General features: G+C 39.2%; 1 protein-coding gene across 2 annotated transcripts in view; it reads left to right on the forward strand.

Moving 5' to 3' along the window:
• The first annotated feature begins 299 nt into the window (after positions 1–299).
• AGO4 (argonaute RISC component 4) overlaps positions 300–26,037 on the forward strand; it is a 31,953-nt gene continuing 6,215 nt past the window's right edge. Inside the window, exons 1-16 of one of the 2 annotated variants that reach the window (XM_090269098.1) lie at positions 300–683; positions 5,547–5,712; positions 7,176–7,296; positions 8,668–8,849; positions 9,041–9,177; positions 9,277–9,411; positions 10,082–10,169; positions 12,443–12,590; positions 12,804–12,923; positions 13,047–13,175; positions 13,418–13,551; positions 14,668–14,852; positions 16,111–16,270; positions 18,874–19,189; positions 19,332–19,466; positions 25,780–25,881. In XM_090269098.1, the coding sequence (XP_090125224.1) occupies positions 665–683; positions 5,547–5,712; positions 7,176–7,296; positions 8,668–8,849; positions 9,041–9,177; positions 9,277–9,411; positions 10,082–10,169; positions 12,443–12,590; positions 12,804–12,923; positions 13,047–13,175; positions 13,418–13,551; positions 14,668–14,852; positions 16,111–16,270; positions 18,874–19,189; positions 19,332–19,466; positions 25,780–25,881 (2,277 nt within the window). In that variant the 5' untranslated portion in view covers positions 300–664. Of the gene's footprint in view, positions 684–5,546; positions 5,713–5,925; positions 5,988–7,175; positions 7,297–8,667; positions 8,850–9,040; positions 9,178–9,276; positions 9,412–10,081; positions 10,170–12,442; positions 12,591–12,803; positions 12,924–13,046; positions 13,176–13,417; positions 13,552–14,667; positions 14,853–16,110; positions 16,271–18,873; positions 19,190–19,331; positions 19,467–25,779; positions 25,882–26,037 lie in introns of those variants that run through there. The other variant, XM_090269099.1, reaches the window with a different exon arrangement.

Consider the following 26,037-nt stretch of genomic DNA (forward strand, 5'->3'; position numbering starts at 1 on the left):
GCCTGATGTGAATCTCAGGACACTTTCCATTGACAGAAGTGGAGGCTGTGTTTGTGGATCAGCCGGGTCTGGAATCCCGATCTTTCGCGGGACACTGTGTGGCAGGAGGCTCTGGGAGGATCGCAAGTAGCCCCCCAAAGTCGTATGCCCGGGATGGCTGCCCTGGGGCAGACAGGGCAGTGCGGTCGGGCGCGCGCGTACACGACACGTCCTCGGGGCACTGCCCCCTCCGGCGCGCGCCCGCCCAGCCCTATCTCCGCTCCCTGCCCCTCTCAGGGCTTGGTGGACCGGGCCTCCAGGACAGCGCACGCCCCCTTCGGGAGCCGGGACCCGGGACGCGCACACTCCTCGCCCTGTCCCCGCCCGCCGGGCGCGCGCGCTGGCTCCCGCTCCCGTTCCAGCTGGCAGCGGCGGCGGCAGCGGCAGCGGGGATTGTTTTTGTTGTCGCTGAGGCCGGAAGAGCCGCGGGAGTCGGGTCCCTGTCCCCGGGCCAGGCGCCGCCGCCGCCCCCTGCCCAGCGCCCAGGTCTCCGCGGTGCTCCCCGCCCATCGCCAATATTCCGGAGATCAAGCGTTACGCAGCAGCAGCGGCGGCGGCGGCGGCGGGGCCCGGAGCAGGAGGTGCCGGGGACCGGGGCGAGGCGGCCCCCGCCGCCGCCGCCGCCATGGAGGCGCTGGGACCAGGTGAGGAGAGCGCTCGGCTGGAATGGGGCCCCGGGATGGGTTGGTGGGCGGGCGGGACTGTCGCTCTCGGTCGCCCCCATCGGCTTGTGCGTACCCGGGTTCGGGCCGTCAGGCCCTGGGGAATGGGACCCGTGCCCCACTGCACAAGGCGGAGGGAGCTGACCCGGGCCTCCGGGGGCGGGGACCGCGCCCCAGCTTGGAGAGATGAGCCGGATCTGGAGGTCTAAGGGAGGGAGGCCCAGGAAGGTGACGTGCACCTCCAGGTAGAGGGGAGACCTGACCCAACCTAAGGGAGGTGGTTGAGATGAGGCCAATTTGGGCCTCTGAAGGGACGATCTGTGGCTGGTGTGCTGCCGAGGCCTGGCGTGGGCTGGACTGGACTGGGAAGGTCCCCACCTACTGCCAGGGGTATTCTTGGTTTTGGGCTGCAGCTCTATTTTTCTTTGCACTGGCAGACGTACAGAGCCCACAGATAAGGAATGCCCCTTGCCCTCAAGGCCAAGGGGCAAAGGTACTCACCTTTTCTTGAAGGCCCTGATGGCTTGGGGAATATGTGTCTACCTGTCAGTCTGTGTGGCAGTCCCAAAGTTGTCTGGACTTACACCCTAGTGACAGGAGAGTTAGCAGCCAGCCGGCTCCAGCACAGGCTTTAATGCCCTGAGTTCTCTTCTAACTGGGTTATGAGTGGTTGCGAGGACCAAATGAAGAAGAAAGTGCTTTGGAAACTGTAATTTACTATCATTATGAGTGGCCTCTGGTTATCTCCCCAACTCTGCCCCCTAATCAAGGGAACCATTCCAGGTTGTAACAAGTGCCCCGCGATTTGGAGCCTGGTGCTCCCACCTCCAACCCCAACAGGTTTCTAATGCTTTCGCTAAGTAGGGCAGGGTTTAGGGGCTGTGATAGCATTAACTTTACTGTCAAACCTTATCTACATAGTGGACTTAGTTGTAGAGCATTTCATTTTTTTAGTGCATAGAAAATTCGCTTTACCATTTGAATTCGGAAACTTTCCATGTTTGTTTACTTAGTACTTGTTCACAGCACAGAATGACATAATCCCACCTTAATTTCCTGATTAAACTTTTTTTTTCAAAAGGAGCTCGTAATAAAATATCATATGCCTTTTAAAAAATAAATTGCTTTTGTCATGATAATATTATTTGATAAACCTCACTGTGAGTATTATGCTGGGTTACTTCAGCTATAGCCCCCAGCTAAAGGCATGATCAAGTCTTTAGGAATGTAACAGACTTCTCTTCAAATCCAATCTAGTAATTTAATAGTTGTATAACCTTGGGCAAATTGCTTAATTCCTTTGAACTTTCATTTCCTCATCTATAAAATGAAGTAATAATAATTACTGCTGTGAGATTGTTGTGAGAATGAAATGAGATAATATAGTGAGAGGTCTTGTAGAGACCAATGCAGTAGAGATAATAACAAATGTTCCTTCCCTCCCTCCCCTGTTAGTAACTCATAATTGAAGCAACTGTTGCATTTTATGAACTGGTATTGAAAAAGACTATGTAGCTGTGTGTGCAAACTGATTTTCATGGAAAAGATCAACCTGATGGTGGTAGGAATGTCGCAGGAATTTTTTGTTGTTGTTTGATTTTAGCTTTTTCAGATTTGAGGACTTAACCAGTTCACGTAGGATTGTGGAAAATTAATTCTCACTAACCACATTTATAAGATATTAATGAATAAGCCAAAATGTCACGTAAATCTTTTTTGTTGACTGGAATATTTTCCTGTCTGCTCTCTGGCAAACTCCTCTTTTGGTGTCACAGTACCTTGGAAACCCAATTAATAACAAGAAGCTGCATGCCAAGCATAGAATCAGGGCAAAGGGAGTTGATAGCCTTGTGGGATATTTTGTCCAGATTGTTTTGGAACCTAGAGAAGCTTTCCTGCTTCTTTGTTAAAGCACACTGATGTAGAGCTTTGGGCCCTCTTCACTTGAACAATTATTGATACATTCTTAGTCTTCCTCTGCTCTTCCTCACCTCATTTCAGTTTCTGACAACAGTAACTGGGAAATATATTTAATTAGGTACCACTAATTTTGGTTATAGTAGTGTTAACTTTTATTGTTACAGAGCTTCACAGTTTGGAAAGTGACTTCGTAGCTGTTAGCTTATTTGATTCTCTGTGAGGTAGGCAAAGCAGGCATTATCTCCATTTTACAGATGAGAGAAGAGATGTAGAGAGTTTAATTAACTTGGTCAGGTCTCAAGGGTGAGTGCTAAAGTGAGAATGAGTCTGGGTCATCTGTCCTGGTCTAATGCCCTCCTTTTCATTTAAGGCTATCTTCCTCTGATTAGTGTTATTGTATTTGTTTCCTTTTTGGAAGAAGTAATTTTCTGACTTTGTCACCAAATTTTTGTGATGCCCCCAATATAAAGCCCAGGGACCTTCAAGCACTGTAATATTTTGCAAGTATAATCTACACACTAACATTTATTGAGCACTTTATTACAAGGCACTGTGTTAAGCCATTTATATACGTTATTTCATGGGATCTTCACAGTACCTTAAGAGATAGATGCTATTATTACCACATATTCCCTATTTTATAGATAAGAGAACTGAGGCACAGAGAGGCTAAAAAACTAGACCAAGGTCATGCAATTGGGGAGCGGTAAACCAGGATTGAAACCCAGGCAGTTTGGTGCCAGAGCTTTAGCCGCTGTGCTTTTTCTTCCTAAGTAGTTTGCTAAAGTCAAAGAAACCAGCCTTTGGAATGGAAAATTTTAGAATATAGTTTTCTAAATAAATCTTCTAAACTTATTAAAAGAAATGATCATTCACCTTCTGACTTTTCTTTCTTGCCAATGAAAATAAACACACTATTTGCTTTTCTCTACTGCTTAATCCCTTTTCTTTTCTTTCATTTCCTTTGCCTCTGTCCCTTTGGTATCAAGTAGTTTAGAGAGATAGAGATACCATAGGATTGTGAAGTATATTAAGGAAGAAAAATCATTGGACTGGAAGTTAGAAGACCTGAATTCTAGTCACAATTTAAAATCAAAGTCTTCAGGCTAAGCACAAAATAAGAAAAAATAAGAAAGAAAGAAAAAAGTCATATGTTCTTGAGTAGGTCATTTGACCCGAATTTATCATTCCAAATTTCTATGATCCAGCTGGATTTCATTCAACTTTATGAACAATGATTGCTTAAGTGTTATGTTGGGATATGCAGGGCTGACTTACCTGTATGATTTAATACAGTGTGCTGATCACCTCTGATATTATTTATTATTTACCTCTTACCTTGTTTGTAAATATCTTATCACACCCAAAGCAGATCCCCTTTCACACCAGAAGTGGAATTTATCTCCAAGCAATAATAATTTTTTAAAATATAATTTATAGACTTTTGCTTTAATGAAAAGTAATTGTCAATTCTTGGATTTGTAAATTAGTTTCTATTTGGAACTGCTACAAGGATTATTGGTTTTGATCAGTTGAACATTTATTGAATTTCTACAATGTACTGGTCATTGAATTGCGTCTTAAAGAAATAACAATGAACTGGAGGTCCATTTCTTCTAAGTTTGTGGTCTAGTAGAAGAAACAAAGTAATTTAACAGGTTGTTTCTTTATACTTGTACTAAGTGCTCCATTATGCAGAGGGTCTTGGGAACACAGAGGATGCATCCTCCAGTCTGGGAGATTCTGGAAAGGCTTTCCAAGGAGGTCACACCTGACCTGAGTTTTGAAGGGTGAACAGAACTTAAGGGATGAATGAACAATAAATTTAATATGTGAAAAGATTCAGTACTTAAAGAATCTGTATATGGTGATCTGTCAACACAAATTTCATTAAAGTGTTTGCTTTGATGTTCCTAAGTGATGTTGGACAAGACAGCATCTTGCATCAAAGTTTTCTTTCCTCAGTGAATTGCCTTTGTTCTTGGTGAAATGCCATTGCAGTAAAAGAACCTGTTGTAACTTTCCATTGTACTCATAGCCCGCTTTACTGAACACCTTTTCATAGCAGAAAATATGTATGTTTTTTAGGCCAGTGTCCATTTAACATTATCATCAGAAAGGAGTAAGGCTTTTTGTAGACAAATATTTTCCAGACTGTGTTTCCCCAAACCCACTACATGGCAGTAGCATCCCCAAGTGTGGCAACTAAAAATATCTCCAGACATTTGCCTGTTTCCTGGGGGACAAAATTTCCCCTGGGTCAAGAATGACTGCAAGTTCTTGAAGGCAGAAGCTATCTCTTTCCTGAGTCCATAGTTCAGATTAGACATGTAATAGGTGAATAAATGTTTGTTAAATAAATAAACCAGACATTATGATTGGGAAATATCAGATTGTCCAGATTCTAAAAATATCAGGTCATAAACAAGAAAGTTTAGCATTATTGAAATTGTTTCACTATCTAAATTAGCAAGTAAATTGATACATATAGCTGCTGTTTAACCTCCTCCTGTCTATACAAACTGTACTAATACAGGCTGCTTTGTGGAAGATTAATGGATCCTTTCCAGCCTGAACATGATGATGGCACCCAGAGTCTAGAGATTTTTATTTAAAAATACATATAATTTTGTAAGCCTATCTGTAGACATACTGATGCTCTTAAAAGTGTTTTTACAGTAGTCAACATCTGAGAGGAGTTTGTCATACTATCTAATTTTGATGTTCTTCATATTCAAAATAATAACAACATGGTAAAATATTGGAAATCTAGAGAAACTTAGTGAAAAGACACCCCAAACTCTTATTATCTTAGTATGTTTAGTGAATAATAAGATCTCAGTAATTGTAGCTATCATCATCATGACGAAGGGAATATAATCCTCATGACCAAATAGCACATCAAATGTCTTTCAATCTCTTCAGGACCTCCAACGAGCCTGTTCCAGCCACCTCGTCGTCCTGGCCTTGGAACTGTTGGAAAGCCAATTCGACTGTTAGCCAATCATTTTCAGGTTCAGATTCCTAAAATAGATGTGTATCATTATGATGTGGATATTAAACCAGAAAAACGGCCTCGTAGAGTCAACAGGTAAGGCTTATAGAAAGAGTAGACTTCTATATAAATGCATATAATTTATTATATCATACTGTTCTCTAATTTTTTGTTGTTGTTGTTCTCTAATTCTTTCAACATGTAGGCTTTGTTTTTCTCTGAGATGATAAGTTCCTTTGCTGTCTCATACTTGGTTATCCTCCACAGATTCTAGCAGAGTGCTGGATACATCATTGTTCAATCAGTAAACACTTATTGAAGGAAGAAGAAAAGTCACTCTCATTGTCCAAGGGTAGCAGAAATTTATAAAAGTAGGTGAAGACATTAGTGTCTATGGGAAATAGAACTTTCTGGAAATTCAAATTTTATTATTAAGTGTTGGTAATGGACATGAGAAAAATATAAGTGGAAAGAGAGATGGATCACCTTGGAATATTAAAGAAAGCAAGTGGAGAGAGAAGTTCTGTTTAATTCCTGCATTATCCAAGAGGGGTCTGGATGAGGTGGTTTAAACATTGTGGTCTGTATGACAGGAATTTACCAAGTGCGAAGGCTTAGCCCTATAGCAGACATTCTTACAGGGTACCAAGAACATCAACTTTCCTTTTCTTTGGTATTCAAGCAATCTTTCACATTAAGATTCTTGCCTTTCTAAGAATCCTCTTGTTATCACTAACATTGGTAAGACACAGCACCTGACTTTATTGACTGGCATTCCAAAATCTCATAGACTCCAACTTAAACTACATACTCTTGTTTTCCTGCAACTGTGTTTATTTCAGGGCCTGCATACAGTGTGATCTGGCATATATGCAAGAACACTTCAGTAAAGCTATGCATGCTTGAGAGAAAGGCTTTCATTCTAAAAAAAGAAAGAAAAAGAAAGAAAGAAACGACATTGGTAGGCTTTATGGAATGAGACTATTTCACAACGTGCTCTTCTCTACACTGCTTGGGAGCACTTTGGAATAAAACAAGGCAATATGCAGAATTATAAATAGCCAGCATTAGTCAAAGGGGTTGACTTACGCCTTTCAGCATGATGCATCTTAGATTTATTGGTCCTCAGATTTCTGAATTTCTGCCTGCTTTATCTTCCAAAATCAGTATACTTGAGTAAGGATGTATATTTGATAACAAACTTCTCATCATTCAATTAAGAGCATGCCATACTTAGATACCTAAAAGAGGTTATTATTATAAGGCTATGCTTATCATAGGAGAGGAATTTGGAAAGCAGGAGTATGAGAGGATGCCATAGATGTTATCACTCTTTCCTGTTACTCCCCCCTTTTGTTATCATCTCATAGTAGTTTTTGTTCACTTGTTACCACCTTTCTTTAGTTAACTACTTTTTAGTTACTTAAAGTAATGGTCACTTTAACTCTTACTTTTTCCAAGGACTCTGAACTGAATTTAGATGATTAAGGTCTGAGGATAGTTTCCTTACTGGTCTCCATTTTTCAAAGCTAACCTCCACTATCTCCATTACTGTTAAGGGAGGTAGTAGATACAATGGTGCGGCACTTCAAGATGCAAATTTTTGGTGATCGGCAGCCTGGCTATGACGGCAAAAGAAACATGTACACAGCACATCCACTGCCAATTGGACGGGATAGGGTAAGTGCCAACAGTAAGAAATATTTATGGGTCTAAATTGGGTCTAATTTAGTAGTAATTACATAGGACAAAAATGTTTCCTCTTCTAATAACAATTCAATTCTTAGTTTTTTCTGATAGTGATGATATGTTTTTCTGTCCATATTCTCTTGTCCCATAATTAATCGATAATTGAAGATGAGATGAACATTAGAATTTAGGTTGATTATGTCATCTTTACACATATCCAAATTTCTCACATTGTTAAAGTGCTACCCGAATCTGAACATGGAGTTTTTATAAATTATTGAATATTATATAACACTTATTTATGAAAATGTTCATAATATCACAGTAACTTTTGAAAACATTTATTTTTAAACTTAGAAAAGCAATACATAAACGTATACTCATTATAAACTTATTTAGACAATCTAGAAATGCTGTGGTTACCTGCTTCTCCACCTGTCCTCAATCCCATTTTCCTTTTCAGAGGAAACTACTCAATAGTTTGGTATGTATCCTTTCAGATGTTTTTATGTGCACTAGCTATTTCTGCATTTATTTATGTACATTTTCATTTGTTTGCATATTGTTCTGATATATTTTTTCACTTAACAATATGTCTGGGAGTTCTTTCCATTTCTGTATATTTAAATCTACCTTATTATTTTTTAAATTGATTTGAGAGAGAGGGGGAAACATCAATTTGTTGTTCCACTTATTTATGCATGCATTGATTGCTTCCTGTATGTGCCCCGACTGGGGATTGAACCCGCAACTTTGGCATATTAGGACAATGCTCTAACCAACTGAGCTACCTTGCCTATGGCCCTTATTATTTTTTTTAATTAAACAAAATTCTATTGTAGTAAAGTATACATAACATAAAACTTACTATTTTAACCATTTTTAAATGTAGAATTCTGTGGCATTAAGTATATTCACATTGTTGTGCAATCGTGACCACTATCCACCTCTAGAATTTTTTCATCATCCCTAACTGAAACTCTACCGTTCAACAATAACTCCCCATTTCTTCCTTCCCCGGTCTGTGGTAACCACTAGTCTACTCTTTGTCTGTATGAATTTGACTATTCTAAGGTATTTCATCTAAGTGGAATCATATAACATTTGTCATTTTGTGTCTGGCTTATTTCACTTGGCATAATGTTTTTAAGGTTCATAGATTTTGTAGCATCGACCTATTTTTAAACGATTACATAATATTAATATTTGACATTAAGTCATTTCCCTACTGATGGACATGTAAGTTGTTTCCAATGTTTTGCAATTACAGAACTGTCAATATCTTTATGCACATACTATACTGACTATTCTGGGAACTTTCTCTCACCCTTTGTAAATACACTGTATATGTATTTTCCTTAGGTTGATATGGAAGTGACCCTTCCAGGTGAGGGTAAAGACCAGACCTTTAAAGTGTCTGTTCAGTGGGTGTCAGTTGTGAGCCTTCAGTTGCTTTTAGAAGCTTTAGCCGGGCACTTGAATGAAGTCCCAGATGACTCAGTACAAGCACTTGATGTTATCACAAGACATCTTCCCTCCATGAGGTTAGTACCTTACTTTGAAATTTTTGCCACAGGTATCAGACCTGTTTTTTGTTTGATAGTTTGCATTGGAGCCATTGAAAGGTTTCTACCTAAGTCATAGTTTAAACTTGGTTTCAATTTACAAAGTTGAGAGTGAAATGAAAGACTTTTCAAGTTTTTACTGTAAAACATGTAAACTTTTATTTCTACAGGTACACTCCGGTGGGCCGTTCCTTTTTCTCACCTCCGGAAGGTTACTACCACCCTCTGGGAGGAGGCAGGGAGGTTTGGTTTGGCTTTCACCAGTCTGTGAGGCCTGCCATGTGGAATATGATGCTCAATATTGATGGTAGGATGGAATTCTCGTTACGCTTAAGTCTTTTGGCTGGTTTTCTCGGTCCTGTCCCTTTCCCTAAGGCTAAGTATCCTTTGTCTCTCTCTTTGTTAGTATCTGCAACTGCTTTCTACCGGGCTCAGCCTATCATTGAGTTCATGTGTGAGGTTTTAGACATTCAGAACATCAATGAACAGACCAAACCTCTAACAGACTCCCAGCGTGTCAAGTTTACCAAAGAAATCAGAGGTAGGTATTTGCATTACCCTAGTTTTGGAGGGCAGTTCAGCACGGTACAAGGAGCATGGTCTTGGAGTCAGACTGACCTGGGCTTCCATCCCATCCCAGCTAGTTCTATCAGTGGGACCTTGGGCAAGTTACTTAACCCCTGAGAGCCTTAAATGATTCATCTCTAAAGTAAAGATAACAATATGTATTTAGTAAGATTGTTGTGAGAATTGAATCCAATTAGATTGATAAGCTTAAACACAATTAGATTTATAAAGCTTGTAGCATAATACCTGGCACATATCAGGTACTTACTGTTTTAAAAACTTCTATTTTAATAAACACAAGTTTGTTTATGTTCCTTCTGGAATTTCTTTTCTTCTTTGCTTGTTATTAGTTATCTTCTCTCACTAGACTATAAGTGGCATTAGCATCCGAACATAATTGATGCTTAGTAATTATGTACTGAATGAAGTAATAAATTAAAATGGTTGCAAATCTTAAGTCATCTGGGTTCTAATATCTTCTGCTTAGCTGAGGCTTTTTGCCTATACATAATGAAATTGTTCCCATATCCTTGCAACTTATGTCCTTTACAATGGCATGTCTTTGGGAAGACATTCGAATCTGTTTTTGTCACTATGATTTTAATTAATACTGATGTTTTAACTTTTTTTTTTTTCAACTTGAGGTCTTAAAGTTGAAGTGACTCACTGTGGACAGATGAAACGAAAATATCGAGTTTGTAATGTGACTAGACGGCCAGCCAGTCATCAAACGTATGTTAACCGCATCTAAAATGATAACAATACATTTTTGCTAACAGAGGAAGCTGCTATAATCATTGAGGAGCTGGTACCTCATATTGTGATTTTTCAGAATCGCTGAGATCTTCATGTTTAAGCACCAAAGCTTTAAAAATGTTTTAAAAATTTGGATAGACATTTGTAAAACTTATTTCCTGCCTTTAATTCATTTCACCTCTTAAACAGAGGATGCTAAGCATAGATCAACTTTTATATAATGATGCAGAGTCATCATTATAATCATCATTTATTATACTGTTGTAATTCTCAGTGAGTGGCCCAAAGGGTCTATTAAGGCCTCTCAGTGATACGAGGCTGTCATGGGAAGATATATATCATGGAGCCATTGAAAGGTTTCTGCACAAGTCATCGTTGAAACTTGGTTTCAGTTTACAAACTTGTGTGGGTTTTTCTCCCTCCTTTTGTAGCTGGCTGTCACTTCTTCCAGCTGTCAGTGTGCATGGCACGCCTCCAGCAGCACACTCATTTCACTTCCCCTATCTCATTTTCCTAATTACCCAACTTCTAATCCACTGTGAACTACGCCTACTGAGAAAATATATACTGAAGTGCTTTTTAATTTACCACATATTTAAGTTTTATTCTTGTAATCTGTGTCACTAAATTCATGTCTGAGATAAACATAAATATTGTCTCTTTTAAGTAAACAGCCTAACTATACAAACTTTACATTATTTTGGTTACTCAGAAGCCTTTTAAGTATATTTATTTATTTATTGCTTATATTCTAATCTGACTTTGTTTTAGATCCATGGTTCTCGATATTTAAACTTTAGTGTATATCAAAACCACCTGGAGGCTTTTGGTGTAGACAGTTAAATTTTTGGGGTGGGTGACCTCTGGGTAAATGTGGTATATTAATTCAATCTGATTTGAATAAATTCTTCAGTATGAACTCATGTACACGTTACATGAATTTCTTAAGTGTTATAAAGTGATATTCCATGTATTCTTCATATTATATCATTGACCTCATTCTCTCAAGGGAAAAAATATTACCAAAATCTTAGGAAATACTATTGAGAATTTTAGCATTTGTTTCCAGAGTAACAGTCTCTTTTTCATTATTTAATTACAAACCCTGTAAGGTTAATTATTCTTACATATACATATTTTTAACATACCTATATAATTTTTGCATGACAATTAAAAGCACATACATTTATTTTCTTTAATTTTTTTCAAGGAAATAAACTTTTAATTTCAAGTTTATATTATCACTTGGACTTTAGAATCCGCAGAAGGCCACCAGTGTTTAGTAAAATATAATCTTACAGTATAGACCATGAACCTTTAACAGTAATTAAAATGTAGTCATTGTAGCAAGTAATATTTTCCTTCCCCATTTTCAATAGCAAATAAAATTTACCTGTAAACAATTTTAAACATGCCATTTTCCATAAGTACACTGATTTTAATCCAGAAATATAAATATCCTTGGATCGATATGGGGCTTAACAAATTACTTTCTTCTCAGACATAGGTGCCTAACTGCATTGAAGTGATCAGTGGTCAGCTTGTTTATAACTTGAAGTTCTGAATTCAGACCAGGAGTGTTACATGAATGTTACATAGATGATACTCACTACGTTGTTATTCTGTGTAGCTGTAACAATTAAGAAAGCAAGATTAAAGTTGATATTATGTCAAGTATTACAGATAATTTGCCTACTGGAAGGGTAAAATAAATAATCTCTTAAATCATGCTCCTCAATTTATACCAAATATCCTAGCATAGTCTCAATTTCATGTATTTGGTCTTGTTGCCTCCAAATCCACATATATCTGTCCTAGGTTAGGGGGTCTGAAAATGTGGGCCTGATCACTATGCTACACTCATTTTACAAAAGAAAAAAGAAAAAAAAGAATTATTTTAAGCAAACAAAATATCTACCTATAAGAAGCCAACAAGAGATTACATCTGTAGATGTTAACTAACCTCTGATGAGTCTATGTAATTTCTGATTCTGTAGCTTCTTCTTGTCTTTAGTTCTTTTTAAACTTTAATTTTTTTTCTCATTCTAGCTTTACAATACATGGAAAATTCCATCGTGATCACTGTTTGGATTAAATACCAAAATGACTTAAGTGAAAATGTACAAATAAAGACTGACCTTTGTTTTTAAGTGACTGATCATGGTAGAAAATGTTAGTAGACTTTTGTTTGTTCACTTATTTAAGAAAAAAAGAACTTGAAATCTCTAAAAAGACATTGTCTCCTATAGTTTTCCTTTACAGCTAGAAAATGGTCAAGCTATGGAATGTACTGTAGCTCAATATTTTAAGCAAAAGTATAGTCTGCAGCTGAAATATCCCCATCTTCCATGTCTCCAAGTAGGACAAGAACAAAAGCATACATACCTGCCACTTGAGGTAAGCTAAATTTTCTTTTGCCAATCGGCCAGTTTCTTGAATGAGTTTAAAAGAAAATCGTATCTAAGTGATTAATGTCTAAAATATTTGGGGCTGATAACTATGTAACATTTTCATTTGGGGTGGGGGGATGGAAGATGTAAGATATAGTTTGTCAAGGTTTAAGATGTAGGAGCCCATTACACAAATGAATTTCTCTTTACCTCTTGGCAGGTCTGTAATATAGTGGCAGGACAACGATGCATAAAGAAACTCACAGACAATCAGACTTCCACGATGATCAAAGCCACAGCAAGATCTGCTCCTGACAGACAGGAAGAAATCAGTAGACTGGTCAGTAAGGCATGGTCTTTAAGATAAGCTGGCTTTAAGATGAAAAAACAAAAGAGTAGAACACTCCTGATGGGACAGAGTTACTCTTCGGTTTTTATATATGCAGACTTTCCTGTTCTTTAGGTGAAGAGTAACAGCATGGTGGGTGGACCTGATCCATACCTTAAAGAATTTGGTATTGTTGTCCACAATGAAATGACAGAGCTCACAGGCAGGGTACTTCCAGCTCCAATGCTACAGTATGGAGGCCGGGTAAGCTTTTTATTTTATTCAGCAAGCTTCTTCCAATAACCAGTCAAAAAGAGAATGACTGAGGGCTTTTCTATAACACCACAGTGAATTTACCCATAATTATGCTTATAATTGCTCTTTGTCTTTTGGCTAATACCAAATAGAGTTCTGTTTATCCCCTCATCAATATTCAAATGGCCTTAGATTGTAATGTCTTTTCTCTTTTCTTTTGTTTCTTTTTTTGTTTTGTTTTGTTTTTAAAGAATAAAACAGTAGCCACACCCAACCAGGGTGTCTGGGACATGCGAGGAAAGCAGTTTTATGCTGGCATTGAAATTAAAGTTTGGGCAGTTGCTTGTTTTGCGCCTCAGAAACAATGTAGGGAAGATTTACTAAAGTGAGTATCTTCATATTTTCAGCTTAGTAATATCACTTCCAGATATGAAAAATACCATCTTTATGTGAATGTGCTGTGTGCACTGGCACTAAATCCCTGATGACTTCTGTAGTGACACCATCTGGCTATAGGAAAAACACCTTGTATTATAATAATTGCCAATTTGGGAATTACATTAAGAATCTGACTCAACTTCCTTACATTTAGAGCATAAATTTGTGACTAACAAGATTGAAGCATTGCCGGTTGGCAAATTCTTGGGTTCTTAGTGAAGCTTCCTTTGGTATTAATTGTATCTTTTCAGCCAAGATAAAAATGAGTTCATTTTTAACCATTCTAATTTACTAGCAAGCATGTTTTACTAAAGGGTCTAAGATCACTGGTTCATGTCTCACAGATGCAGCTACCTATATAAAGGAAGTTAGTGAGAAGAGTGAAAAATCAAGGCAGGGGAAGGGAACTGGGATGAAAGAAGGGAATCCTACAAAATATTGGCAAATACGCAAAAGAAACTATTCTGAAAGTTTTATACGTACATAGATTGAAGTAACTTCTTAAATCCAAAGTTTAACATTTCATAATGAATTTTTCTTTTTTGAAGTGATGATTTCTTTTGTCATTGTATTCATTAATGTGTGTTACTAGTTTGAATGTAATCCTAAATGCAATGATTGTCTAACAGCGTGTCCAGGTTCTCAGCTGAATACAAGCTTACAAAAGCTTATCTAACTATTCTCATAGCAGGTTTACCTAAATGCACATGACCTGAAATTTTGACTTTATGTTTTTTCAGTCCAGAATTACTAACTTGAATGTTTAAAAAAATATTTGGACAGGGATGTTAGTCTAGTCCCTGGGGCCTGACCGAAGCATAATTATTTAAAAATTCAAAATGATAAACCAATAGCATAATAATACAGATTCTTCTGCATTGCAATGGTACAAAGGCCAGTCTATTTTTCTCAACCAGTTAAAGATTTTGTTGTTGCTGTTTATTTGTTTGTGTCTAATTTTGGCTAAGAATCTGCAGAACTGAAAGAAGTATCATAGAGGGAAATAAATGCTAAATATGCACTCTGAAATGAAAGCACTGTGCCACTGGTTCTGTTTTAATAGGAGTTTCACTGACCAGCTCCGTAAAATCTCTAAGGATGCAGGAATGCCCATCCAGGGTCAGCCATGTTTCTGCAAGTATGCACAAGGTGCAGACAGCGTGGAGCCCATGTTTAAACACCTGAAAATGACATATGTGGGCCTTCAGCTAATAGTGGTGATCTTGCCCGGGAAGACACCAGTATATGGTATGGACCCCTTTAATGTTGAATGAAGGATGATTTTAATTGTACGTGTGACAGACAGAATAGACTAGATTATGCTGCAGTCACAAAAAATAAAAATAAAAAAACCCAAGTTCTCAGGGGCTCCAAGCGGCAAAGGTTTGCTTTTTGCTCCTGCTGTGTGTCCATTGCAGGTAGACTGAAGCCTGTTTCTCCATATCATCATATCGTTTTCACTCTAAAACCTGGGTTGGCAGAGCAGTCACTGTTTGGATTGTTGCAGGCTTCACAGCAGAGAGAAAAGAGAGCTCTGGAGGGTTCTTAATATCTGCAACCTCTTGGCCACAACCAGCTGTATTGGCCCATCCAACCCGTGTCGGGGAAAATGGGAATGGGGCCAGGAAATGCAGTGGAAACGAGGGCTGGGCATATAGTGAAATTCTATCATAGCCCCCAAAGCAGGGAGAACTGGAATGTTGGTTAACACTCTTAGGAATATCAGAGTGGGGAAGAGAAGGGGAACCTACTACCACTTCCAGAAAAGGAGCTGTTTCGTTTGTATCTATTAGAAGAAAAATGATGCAAAGTTCTTTTGGCTATTATCTAAGTAAAGGATTTGGAAACTATAGACCAAGCTGTTTGAACTTTGTAAAATGTCTTCAGCCCTCTCTGTATTTGCTTATTTTGTTACCTACAGTTTATTTCTAATGTTAGAGAGAGAAAAAAAAAAAAAGGGCTGGGGTGGAAAGGAGAAAAAAATTCAACAGGCTGGTGTGCCTGTAGTGAGAGGGAGGAGCTAGGGAGATTGATTCCTTTGCCAGGCCAGTCCTGTGGGAAAAGGAACCTCCAGAGACTAAGAGAGTGGTGGCAGGCAGCATAGTAGAATAAAGAAAATAGGCTAGTTTAAAAGCCTGGCTCTGGCTGGGTAGCTAGCTCAGTTGGTTAGAGCACCATCCTGATTCCCCAAAGTTGCAGGTTCAATCCCCGGTCAGGGGATCAATAAATAAAAAGTAAAAATAGTAAAAAAAAAAAAAAAAAAAAAAAGGCCTGCAGGAGGGAAGGAAAGGGGTGGGGAATGGCCTATCCAAACTGAATTTAAAAATAAAAAATTGCCTCGGGGTTTAGCAAATGAAAAACACCACACAGGAAAATCACCTAGCACTGTATACAGTATATAGTAGGCACTTTGTAAATGTCAGTGTGAATTTTTCCCCTCTACTCATAGTAATTAAGAAAATATTTAAACAATTTTTAAAATCAATTAATTAACTTATTTTTGTAGCGGAGGTGAAACGTGTTGGAGATACCCTCCTGGGTATGGCCACGCAATGTGTCCAGGTAAAAAATGTTGTGAAGACCTCACCCCAGACCCTTTCCAACCTTTGCCTGAAGATAAATGCAAAGCTTGGAGGAATTAACAATGTGCTTGTACCTCATCAAAGGTAAGATTCTGAACTCTTTTTCCAACTCTAACTTATGTAATTTACAATAAAGCACACAAACCTCAAATATGCATCGTGATTGCTTTTTCTTTCTTTTTTAAAAAGATTTTTTTTTTCTTCTTTTTAGGAAGTGGGGTAGGGAGGGAGAAAGAAAGGGAGAGAAACATCAATGTGTGAGAAATAAATTAATTGATTGCCTCTCGCATACTCCCAGCAGGACACCTGGCCCACCACCCAGGCATGTACCCTGACTGGGAATCGAACCAGTGACCTTTCATTCGGTTCACAAGCCAGTGTTCAACCCACTGAGCCACACCAGCCGGGGTCTCCCCCCCCCCTCTCTCTCTCTATATATATATATACATATATATATATACAAATTTTTTTCAATTGCAGTTGACATACAATATTATAATAGTTTCAGTAGTACTCCAGTGAGTAGACATTATGTAACTTATTAAGTGATCATCCCAAAAAATCTCCCCATCTGACACTATACATAGTATTAGAATGTTATTGACTATGTTCCCTGTACTGTACTTTACATCCCCATGACTATTCTGTAACTACGAATTTGTATTTAATTCCTTCACCTTTTTCACCTATGCCACCAACGCCTCTCTTCCTGGCCCTGGAACCCTGGGCTTGGGGGTCTGGACCTCTCACTTCCCAGGGGGTGACCTCCCCAGCCAAGATATCCCTCCTGGTTGTTATCCACTGCGTGTGGGGGTAGGACCAGACCTTTCCACTTCGCTGCCCCTCCTGCCAGTCTTGATGTGGCTCCTTCTTTATATCCTTAGTTGTAGAACTTCCGGTCAACTGTATTATAGGTGGTTCTGAATGATGCTTGTTCTCTAGTTTAGTTGTAATTTTGATGTGTTAGTGGAAGGATGTGAGTACTGCGTTTACGTACTCCACCATCTTGACCTGAAGCTTCAATTGCTTTTTCTTATTTACATATACACTCATATAACTACCACCCAGGTTAAGATATAGAACATTTCTAGCACCTCATCAGGCTTTCTTATGGCCCCTCCCAGTAGATAACCCAGACATTTGAGACAATATAGCACAGTGGGTTAGAGTACATACTCTCGTGTCAGACTTCCTGGTTGCATTCCAGCCTTACCTCTTCCTGTGTTATCTTGGGCAAGTTCATGTAAAAGGTTCAGCACAATGATTGGTACATAGTATATGTAAGCTGTTATTATGTTGAGTATATGAATATTAAGAGTATACATTTGTTGTTATCCTGTCTTGTGTCAGGACCATGTTGTTGTATGATGATATATATAGAAAAATACAGCCTGGCCAGGTAGCTCAATTGTTTAGACCATCATCTCAATGTACCAAGGTTGTGGGTTTGATCCCCTGTCAGGGCACATACAAGAAGCAACCAATGAATGCGTAAATAAATGGAACAACAAATCAATATTTTGTTCTCTCTCTCTCCCCACTCCCTTTCTCTATCACTCTAACATCAATTTTAAAAAAAGAAGAAGAAAGAAATACAATATAACCTCTGACCTCCTGGTGGTACCTATTCTCTAGTCCCTTTTACATCTTTAGTACTTTTACATGAGATCTTCTGATTTGGGATGCTTCCTAGATTATACTTTAAGAATTGATACTCAGTCCCAAATCCTATCTTTAAGAATTTACCAGAGAAGTATGCATGATATTTTTCTCCCTGATTCCCTAGATAGAAAAATCAGGGCCAAATAAATAAATTCATTCTTTTGACAAATATTTATTGAGTATCAACTGTGAGCTAGATAGTGTTCTAGGCACAAGGGATACAGCAGTGCCCTATGGCACTTACATTCATGTGTGTGTGAGTACAATAAATAAAATAAATAAGTAAAATATGTAGGGTAAGTGATAAATACTATGAATAACAATAAAATAAGGAAGTAGATAGACTTGATTCTCTTTCCTAAGTCTCACATCCTAAAAATAATTGGGGGTTTCATCTCAGTCCTGTATACATTCTGCAGTTCTGTATCCATTGTAAGATATCCCAGGATCTTGCCCTAGTTGCTGTGGTTCAGTTGGTTGGAGTATTGTCCCGTAAACCGAAAGGTCACAGGTTCGATTCCCATGCAGGGCACATACCTAGGTTGTGGATTCATTTCTCCCTTGGGGCACATATTAGAGGCAACCAATCTTTGTTTGTCTCTCACATCAATGTTTCTCTCCTTCTCTGTCTCCCTCCCTTCCCTTCTCTCTAACATCAATAAGTATATCCTTAGGTGAGGATTAAAGAAAGAAGAAAAGAAAGAAATCCCAGGATTCCAAGAAAGCCCGTTCAGAGAAAATTTTCCCTCTACACAGGAGCTTTCATTAAATTTGAGTTGGGTCCTCTTTTTTTAATTCTCCCCTTCCTATTGTTCGAGAAGAACCATGTTGATTTCTGCAGTCAATTCAGATTCACCGTACTGGGTGGCACAGAAATGTAGGGGGCCTTGGAGTCCTCTCCCAATGGGCACAAGTCTTTATTCTCTCTCATAAGATTATATCTGTGATGGTATCTGGTAAGCTTGCTAAACCCGAACATTTTCATCTGTATATCTGAGTGGCAATATCTTTTTAAATCTGAGCAGGCCATCAGTGTTCCAGCAGCCTGTCATCTTCCTGGGAGCAGATGTCACCCACCCCCCTGCAGGGGATGGAAAGAAGCCTTCCATTGCTGCTGTCGTTGGCAGTATGGATGGCCACCCCAGCCGGTACTGTGCAACTGTTCGGGTGCAGACTTCCCGCCAGGAGATTTCCCAGGAGCTCCTCTATAGTCAGGAAGTAATCCAGGACCTTACTAACATGGTTCGAGAGCTACTGATCCAGTTCTACAAATCCACACGCTTCAAACCCACACGGATCATCTATTACCGTGGAGGGGTGTCCGAGGGACAAATGAAACAGGTACTCTCGTTATCCCATAGTTGCCTTTTGGGGCTTCTAGGTGTCTGGTGAAGCCTCCTTTCATCTGCCACTCTGGGTAAATCAGATCTGAGAGATACAAGGTGAGCTCTCAATTAAATGTCATTCCATTTGTAACTCCTAGGTAGCTTGGCCAGAACTAATAGCAATTCGAAAGGCATGTATTAGCTTGGAAGAAGATTACCGGCCAGGAATAACCTACATTGTGGTACAGAAAAGACATCACACGCGACTCTTCTGTGCAGATAAAACAGAAAGGGTAAGAAAACATAAGATAAGCTTCATTATTTGATACAAGGAAATGCATTTTTGAGTGGGTATATATATAATTTTTTTTCTAAAAGCAGAAGTGCCTAATATTAATTTAATAAATATACTAACTGCAGTTAATCTTAGATGACTAATTCTAAGAGACATGGGTTTCAAGAATGAATAGTTCTCTTTTTCTAAAGTTTTTGGAAAGGAGGTCAGAAACATGCCCGGTCCACTGGGGTGGTACAGGCCAGCTTCATAAGGCAGGTTTATCAATTTGGACTTTATTGCCATTTACTACTTTTTTCTGTCAGTGCCTGAGGCACAGGTCTAGGGTACAAAGAAAAATTTATCTTCTAAATGATTTGATATTGGTACAGGGTATTCTCAGGGTATCAACTCTGAACATTTATGATGTCACACTTACTAACCATGGGCAGGTTACTTAACTTCTCTAAGCCATAATGTCCTCAACTCTAAAATGTATTAAGAACAATACCTATGTCACAGGGTTGTTGTAAGGATTAAATTAATAAATGAATGTTAATTTGAGGTATAGTTCCTAGCGCTTGATAAGAGGCATTTTGTGTAATGTATCTATTTATAATCTTATATTTATGTGTAAACTAGGTAAGCATGTGATAGTGTATGACTTTGCTTTTATGATATTTTTATGGCATTACTTCATGTTTCCAGGTCCTCCCTGATCCACCCCCAGGGAGACCAGTTCTCTCTGCTGTCTCATCATGTAATCGTGTGGGTCACTCCCACTATTTTCTAGTATGCCCTTAGTTTTTGCCTCTAATCCAAGGCAGAGCTGCTTTTGTTTCCTAAATCATTAAAGAATAGAGAACTAAGGTTTTCTCCTTGGGCTCCAGGTCCACCAATCAGCTCAGATTCCAAGTGCTTCTAAATTGCCCAAATCCTGACTCAGCAGTACTTCTTAGACCCTGCTAAAAACAAATTCTCTGAACTATTCCACAAGCTCTGGGCACAAAACATCCTGCCACTCCTCCTTAACTGCACTGTCCCCTTTCCACCATCTGTCAACTTGCTATTCATGTAGCTTTGGACCTGGATTACCTTTCTGAAACTCCAAGCTACCTCACAGGTTTGCTCCTTACTAATGCAGTGTCACTCCAAACCTTTCAAGACTGACAGTCCCAGTCCTTGGTCTGCTTGGCACCCCTGACACATCAACATCTTCAGTTCTCTGAACATGCCTCTTGCCAATCTCTAACTCTGAACCCGTCCACTTGCCCATTTCCTTTGCTTTTACTCTGAGGTGGATAGATATTGCTGAGGAAAAAAAGTCATTTGTTTAATAATGACCTGTATTACAAATTCATAATAGCACATCTCAACCAGGCCTTTGAGACTGCAATTTTTTCATTTATTTTATTCCCGATTGCATCTGTTCCAAACCTTTGTACTCTTCTCAACTCTCCAGCCCTATCCATGATGTCTTCATAGCCAACAATAGAACAACTTTCTATTTCCCTCAGAACACAGTCTAGAAAGTCATGGATTTTCTTGGCATCCGTTCTTCTACTTTCATACTTAGTTAAATCTTATGTTTCTTGTCTCCTTCTTCATGACTCAGAAACTAATCTCTCCACCTAAGCTTTTTTTCCCTACTTATGCCTTTGTGCCTATTCCTTTCTGCCTTCTCTAGAGCCTCACTTCACTAATCATCCTTTATTTTCCAAAATTTCAATCTTTCCCATTAGTTGGCCTCCTTCTCCTTGCCCACTAAGGTTTCTCAACTCTTCCTTAGTCACCCATATAAACTTCTGCTTCTCTGAGCGCCTACCTGCCACCTCATCTTCCCGTCCTTTCATGACCAAACTTCCAGGAAGAGAATGACTTGACTTCCTCTCTGTACCTTCTCACATCCTACTTTAGTTCTCTGTAGCCTGACTTCGATTTCAGTGACCCCACTAAAGTGGCTCTTAATGACTTGCTCATTTTGAATCCAGTGATATCTTTTCAGATTCGTACTGACCTCTTTGCAGCGCCAACAATGTTTGCCTTCTTTGGCCTTTGCAAAGTGATTGTCCAGGTTCGCCACCTACCCCTATAATCAGGCTTTCTTTGACTCTTCTTCCTCCTCTGTCCGTCAAACATGGATGCTTCCCACCATTTCATACTTCTTTTCAGTTGCAACTCTCTTTAGTGTCACCCACTTCTCTGGATCCACTTATTTGCTCACCATTTCCTAAAACTGTATTTCCAGCCCCAGACTTTTCTATGTAGCTCCCAACTTGCACTTCCAAGTATCTACCAGACAACTTTCCTTAGATGCTTGATAGGCATTGTATCAGTCAAGATAGGCTAGGCCATGCACAAAACTCCAAAGTCATAGTGGCTTACAAAGATTTATTTCTTGCTCACATTACACATTCATTGTGACTGTCTCTAGCAGCTGTGACCGTGCCGTCCTCCCTTTAGAACCTAGGCTGACAGAGAAACATCTATCTGGAACATCGCCAGTCATTGAAACAGAAGGGAAAAAAGATACAAGCCAAGCCATAGCCTGGCTCTTAAAGCTTCTGCCCAGAAGTAACACATTTCAGGCCACATTTTATCTGCCACAGCAAGTTACATGGCCACTTCTGAGTTAATTGGGTGGGAAAGTATAATCCTCCCCTAGGGAAGGGCACGGGAATATTTGGCACCGGTGATACAATCTGCCACAGGCATTTCAAGCAAAACACGTCTAAACTTTTTACTTATTGTGTTATCCTCATCCAAAATCTGTTCCTCCCCCACTCTTCTTCTTCTGTTAGTTGGCATTACTGTATATATTAAACCAGCCAAGCTAGAAATTGCAGAATTGGCTTTAAATTCTTCTCCTCCTTTCCTGTCTCCGCAAATCCAGTTGGTCAAAGAGTTTTCTATTCTGCCCTGAAATCTCTCATCCCAATGCTTCCTCTTGTGTGTTCCCGCCACTTGAGGCAGAACTTTTCTGTATTGCAGGAGACTCCTAGGGGCCTCCACAAATGCATCCTCTGCCTGCTCTCAAGTCTAGGTTTTTAAGATACAGATCTTATCCTGCCACTCCACTGGTGAAAAATCTTCACGTATCCCCATTGCCTACCAAATGCTTTCCTGTGCTGTTCAGTGTCGTCCCAAGTAGCCAAAACATAATATTTTAGTTTCCTCTTTCACCATGCCCTCAAGCACCTTTCATTTCCCATGTATTTTGTGCATTTTTATCCCTGGAATGACCACATCCACCCACCCCATCCCCTTTTGTTTTCCATTTTAAAAGAAAATTAAGGTATAATATAGATACAGTAAAATTTGCCCTTTTTAGTATACTGTTGTGCAAGTTTTGACAAATGCATGTAGTTATATAACCATCACCTCATTCAAGATATAGAACAAGCACACACACAAATGCCCTTTCATAGTCAATCCTTTCCCTACCTACAATCCCTGGTGATCACTGATATGTATTCTGTCCCTTGAGTTTTGTTGTTTCCTGAATGTCATATAAGTGGATTCCCATAGCTTTTGAATCTGGCTTCTTTTACTTAGCATAATGCACTTGAGATTCATCCAAGTTTTTGTGTATATGAGTAGTTTGTTCCCTTCTATTGCTGAGTAGTATTTCATGATAGGATGAACCATGGTTTATTTATCTATTCCTGTCTTAAGGGGATATTTGTAGTTTCCTGTTTCTATCCCACCCCCCACTTTCAACTGCTGCTTATAAGGCATGACGCAACTATTTCCTCCCACCAGCTTTTCCAAGTGCCTTCCAAAATGCCCTTATTACATTTCTTTGCAGTTCATTGTATATGGTTTCCATGAAAGGCAGGAAGGCATGTTCATTACTTCTCTGTGCCTCTGCCTCTCTTCCCTAACATCTGCTACAGAGCCTTGCCCATGGGTGCTCAAGCAATAATTGTTGAATTGAGCATGCCTGGATTCCCTTCTTCCCAGGGCATCAATTCTTTAGGCTTTCATTTATAGAGCCAAGAGATTTTTTTCAAAAAGAGATTCTATGGTTGAGAGAGACTCTGGATCCCTCGGAGTGGATGAAGAAACTACTCAGACATTCTCCATCTGAGGGAGGAAGGAAGGGAGGAGGTTTTCTCTAGTGGAAAATCACCCCCATTTCTTTATTAGCCAGGGTTTTTATCCACTTTCCACATTCGGAAGTACTTAAGGAAAATGTGCAGCACTTCCCCAAATGGTAGGGCGTGAAAGGGAAATGCAGATCAATACAGGGCTGACACATTCAGGTATTTCACACAAGGTCAAAAGCACTTCCTCTTACTTAATCATTCTGTTCTTCACATTTTACTGACAAGGATTTGAGGCTTTACAGAGAAAAACAGAGCAGGTTCCCTTTTCCTTAAAAGCCACTTTGTATTTCTATTCTATCTTTAAAATCCCCCAGGGGTGGGATTCAGAGCTGGCCTGGAAGACAACCTGCCGGCAGAGGGCCCAGCTGGAGGTGGCTCCGCACAGTAGTCAGAGTCTTTTAAACCAAGGCTGTCTGCTTCCCACATCTCCTCATGTTTGTCTGTCCCCCACATATGGTCCAATAAGTTTGGGAAATGCTATATACTCCATCTCCCTCTTTAAAATTTTATATTATTAAATAAAGGTTCTGAGAAGTCATATAATGGAAAAGCCTTTTAAAACATGGTTTAATTCAGTATTTCACAAATTTGTTTGACCATAAAAACACCCAAATACACCCTGTAGGGCTAATATTCCTAAAGAACACGTTTTGGGAAACAGTGCTAGAACTCCTTTAATTCAGTTACATTTCCTCTTGTTCAACGAGGAACCCAAGTTCACATCTGAATTTGATGGAATGAGACTTCTCTATACTCATAGATGTTCTTGTATGCATTGGTGCATGGTCCTCAGCTGAAGGTAACAACAGATGGAATGGAGCCAAAAAAATCCTCCATCAAATTTGTGCCTAGATGCTAAATAAAATTCCTCATATGGAATCCTGCTGTACAGCAGAAGAGGATGAAAACTGACCAAATAGCAAGATTTACCTTATTTTTCGCACCATAAGACACACATTTTTTCCTGCAAAAGTCAGGGGAAAATGTGCACCTTATGGAGCGAATATTGCGTCACAGACCATGATGTGTGTTACCTGACCTGTCCACACTGGCAACAGCTGTTAGAAGAGGAAGTGGTGGGCCCACGCAAAACCCCTGAGGACACTTAAATGTCCCCCTTTACTGCTGAATCTCAGGGCACCTGGTCAGTAGGAAGATAGCGATGAAAGTGATAGCAGTGATTGTGAGCAACTGAGCTTCATAAATTCTGACACTAGCGTTGATGAGTTCTTGGGGTCTCCAGAAAACTAGAAGAGTACTTGAACCTTAAAGTTTCTCCTCATTTGTTAATGACAGTGATGATGGTTCTTAATACCGCTGTTGACTGCTGTTCACTTTACATGATTGAATTATTATTGTTATATTTATTAAATATTTTAATACACCATTTTGTTCAGAATATTTTTTTCTTGTTTTCCTCCTCTAAACCTAGGTGTGTCTTATGACCAGGTGTATCTTATAGTGTGAAAAATATTGTAAATGCATTTCTGAAGTTCTTTCTCTGCTTTTCTTGAAGTTTGGTTTTAGAATTTTGGCCACAGAAGAACTTCAGAATTTTTTAAGTGTAAGAGATCATTGCCTAAATTTATAGTGGATTAGATTGAGGCCCAAAGATATTATGCTTTGTTCAATGTATGTAGTTGCAAGACGAGACCCAGATCTGAAACTCTGGCCTCCTGATTCCCATTTCAGTGCACTCATCCTGATAATGTATGTGCCAGTGTCTTTTTTAATTGGTCCCCTGGAAATATTAGTTTTGTTAAGCCAGTTCAAAGATTTCTTCATCTTAACTTATTTTTTTCTTCATCTTAACTTTTACTGCAAATTATAGATTTTTTAAAATTCCAAGTAAGGAATAAAAGTGATTTTTCTCAGGACGTTTACCCATCTTAAATGTCCTTTTTTTTTTCTTTCTTTCTTTCTTTCTGTGAACATACCAATGTGTAATCTGTAAATAGAGGACAAAAATTTAGCCCAAAGCCATTGGTGGAATAATTCTTTGTTTGGATTCCCTTAAAGAAACCATGTAGTATGTTTGTTTGTAAAAATACTTGAGGATGAAATGGTTAGGCTAAAGGGAAGTTATAGAAAGTTTAGCCTCTTGAATTAAACTGGCTTACAGGCGCAGCTTACTAACTTGTTACCAATTAACACAAAAGAGAAATGGCCTGAGCTCGATTTGACACAACGGTGACTACTTACACCCCTTTTTTTTTTTTTTAGGTGGGTAAAAGTGGCAATGTACCAGCAGGCACTACCGTGGATAGCACCATCACACATCCATCTGAATTTGACTTTTACCTCTGTAGTCATGCAGGAATTCAGGTAAGTTGGAAGCTGGTCCAGATCTTTGACTTGATAGGGAAATATTCGCAAATTCAGCAACTAGCTTGAATAGACTTGTTATTATACACTGCGGTGTGTCTAATTTAGTTAATGCTTGTATCCTAGAACTGTTATCTTTCGGTCTAGGTATCTGCT

Source organism: Furipterus horrens, unplaced genomic scaffold (genome assembly GCF_987537825.1).
Source record: "Furipterus horrens unplaced genomic scaffold, mFurHor1.1.pri manual_scaffold_3, whole genome shotgun sequence".
In the NCBI taxonomy this organism is placed as follows: Eukaryota; Metazoa; Chordata; class Mammalia; order Chiroptera; family Furipteridae; genus Furipterus; species Furipterus horrens.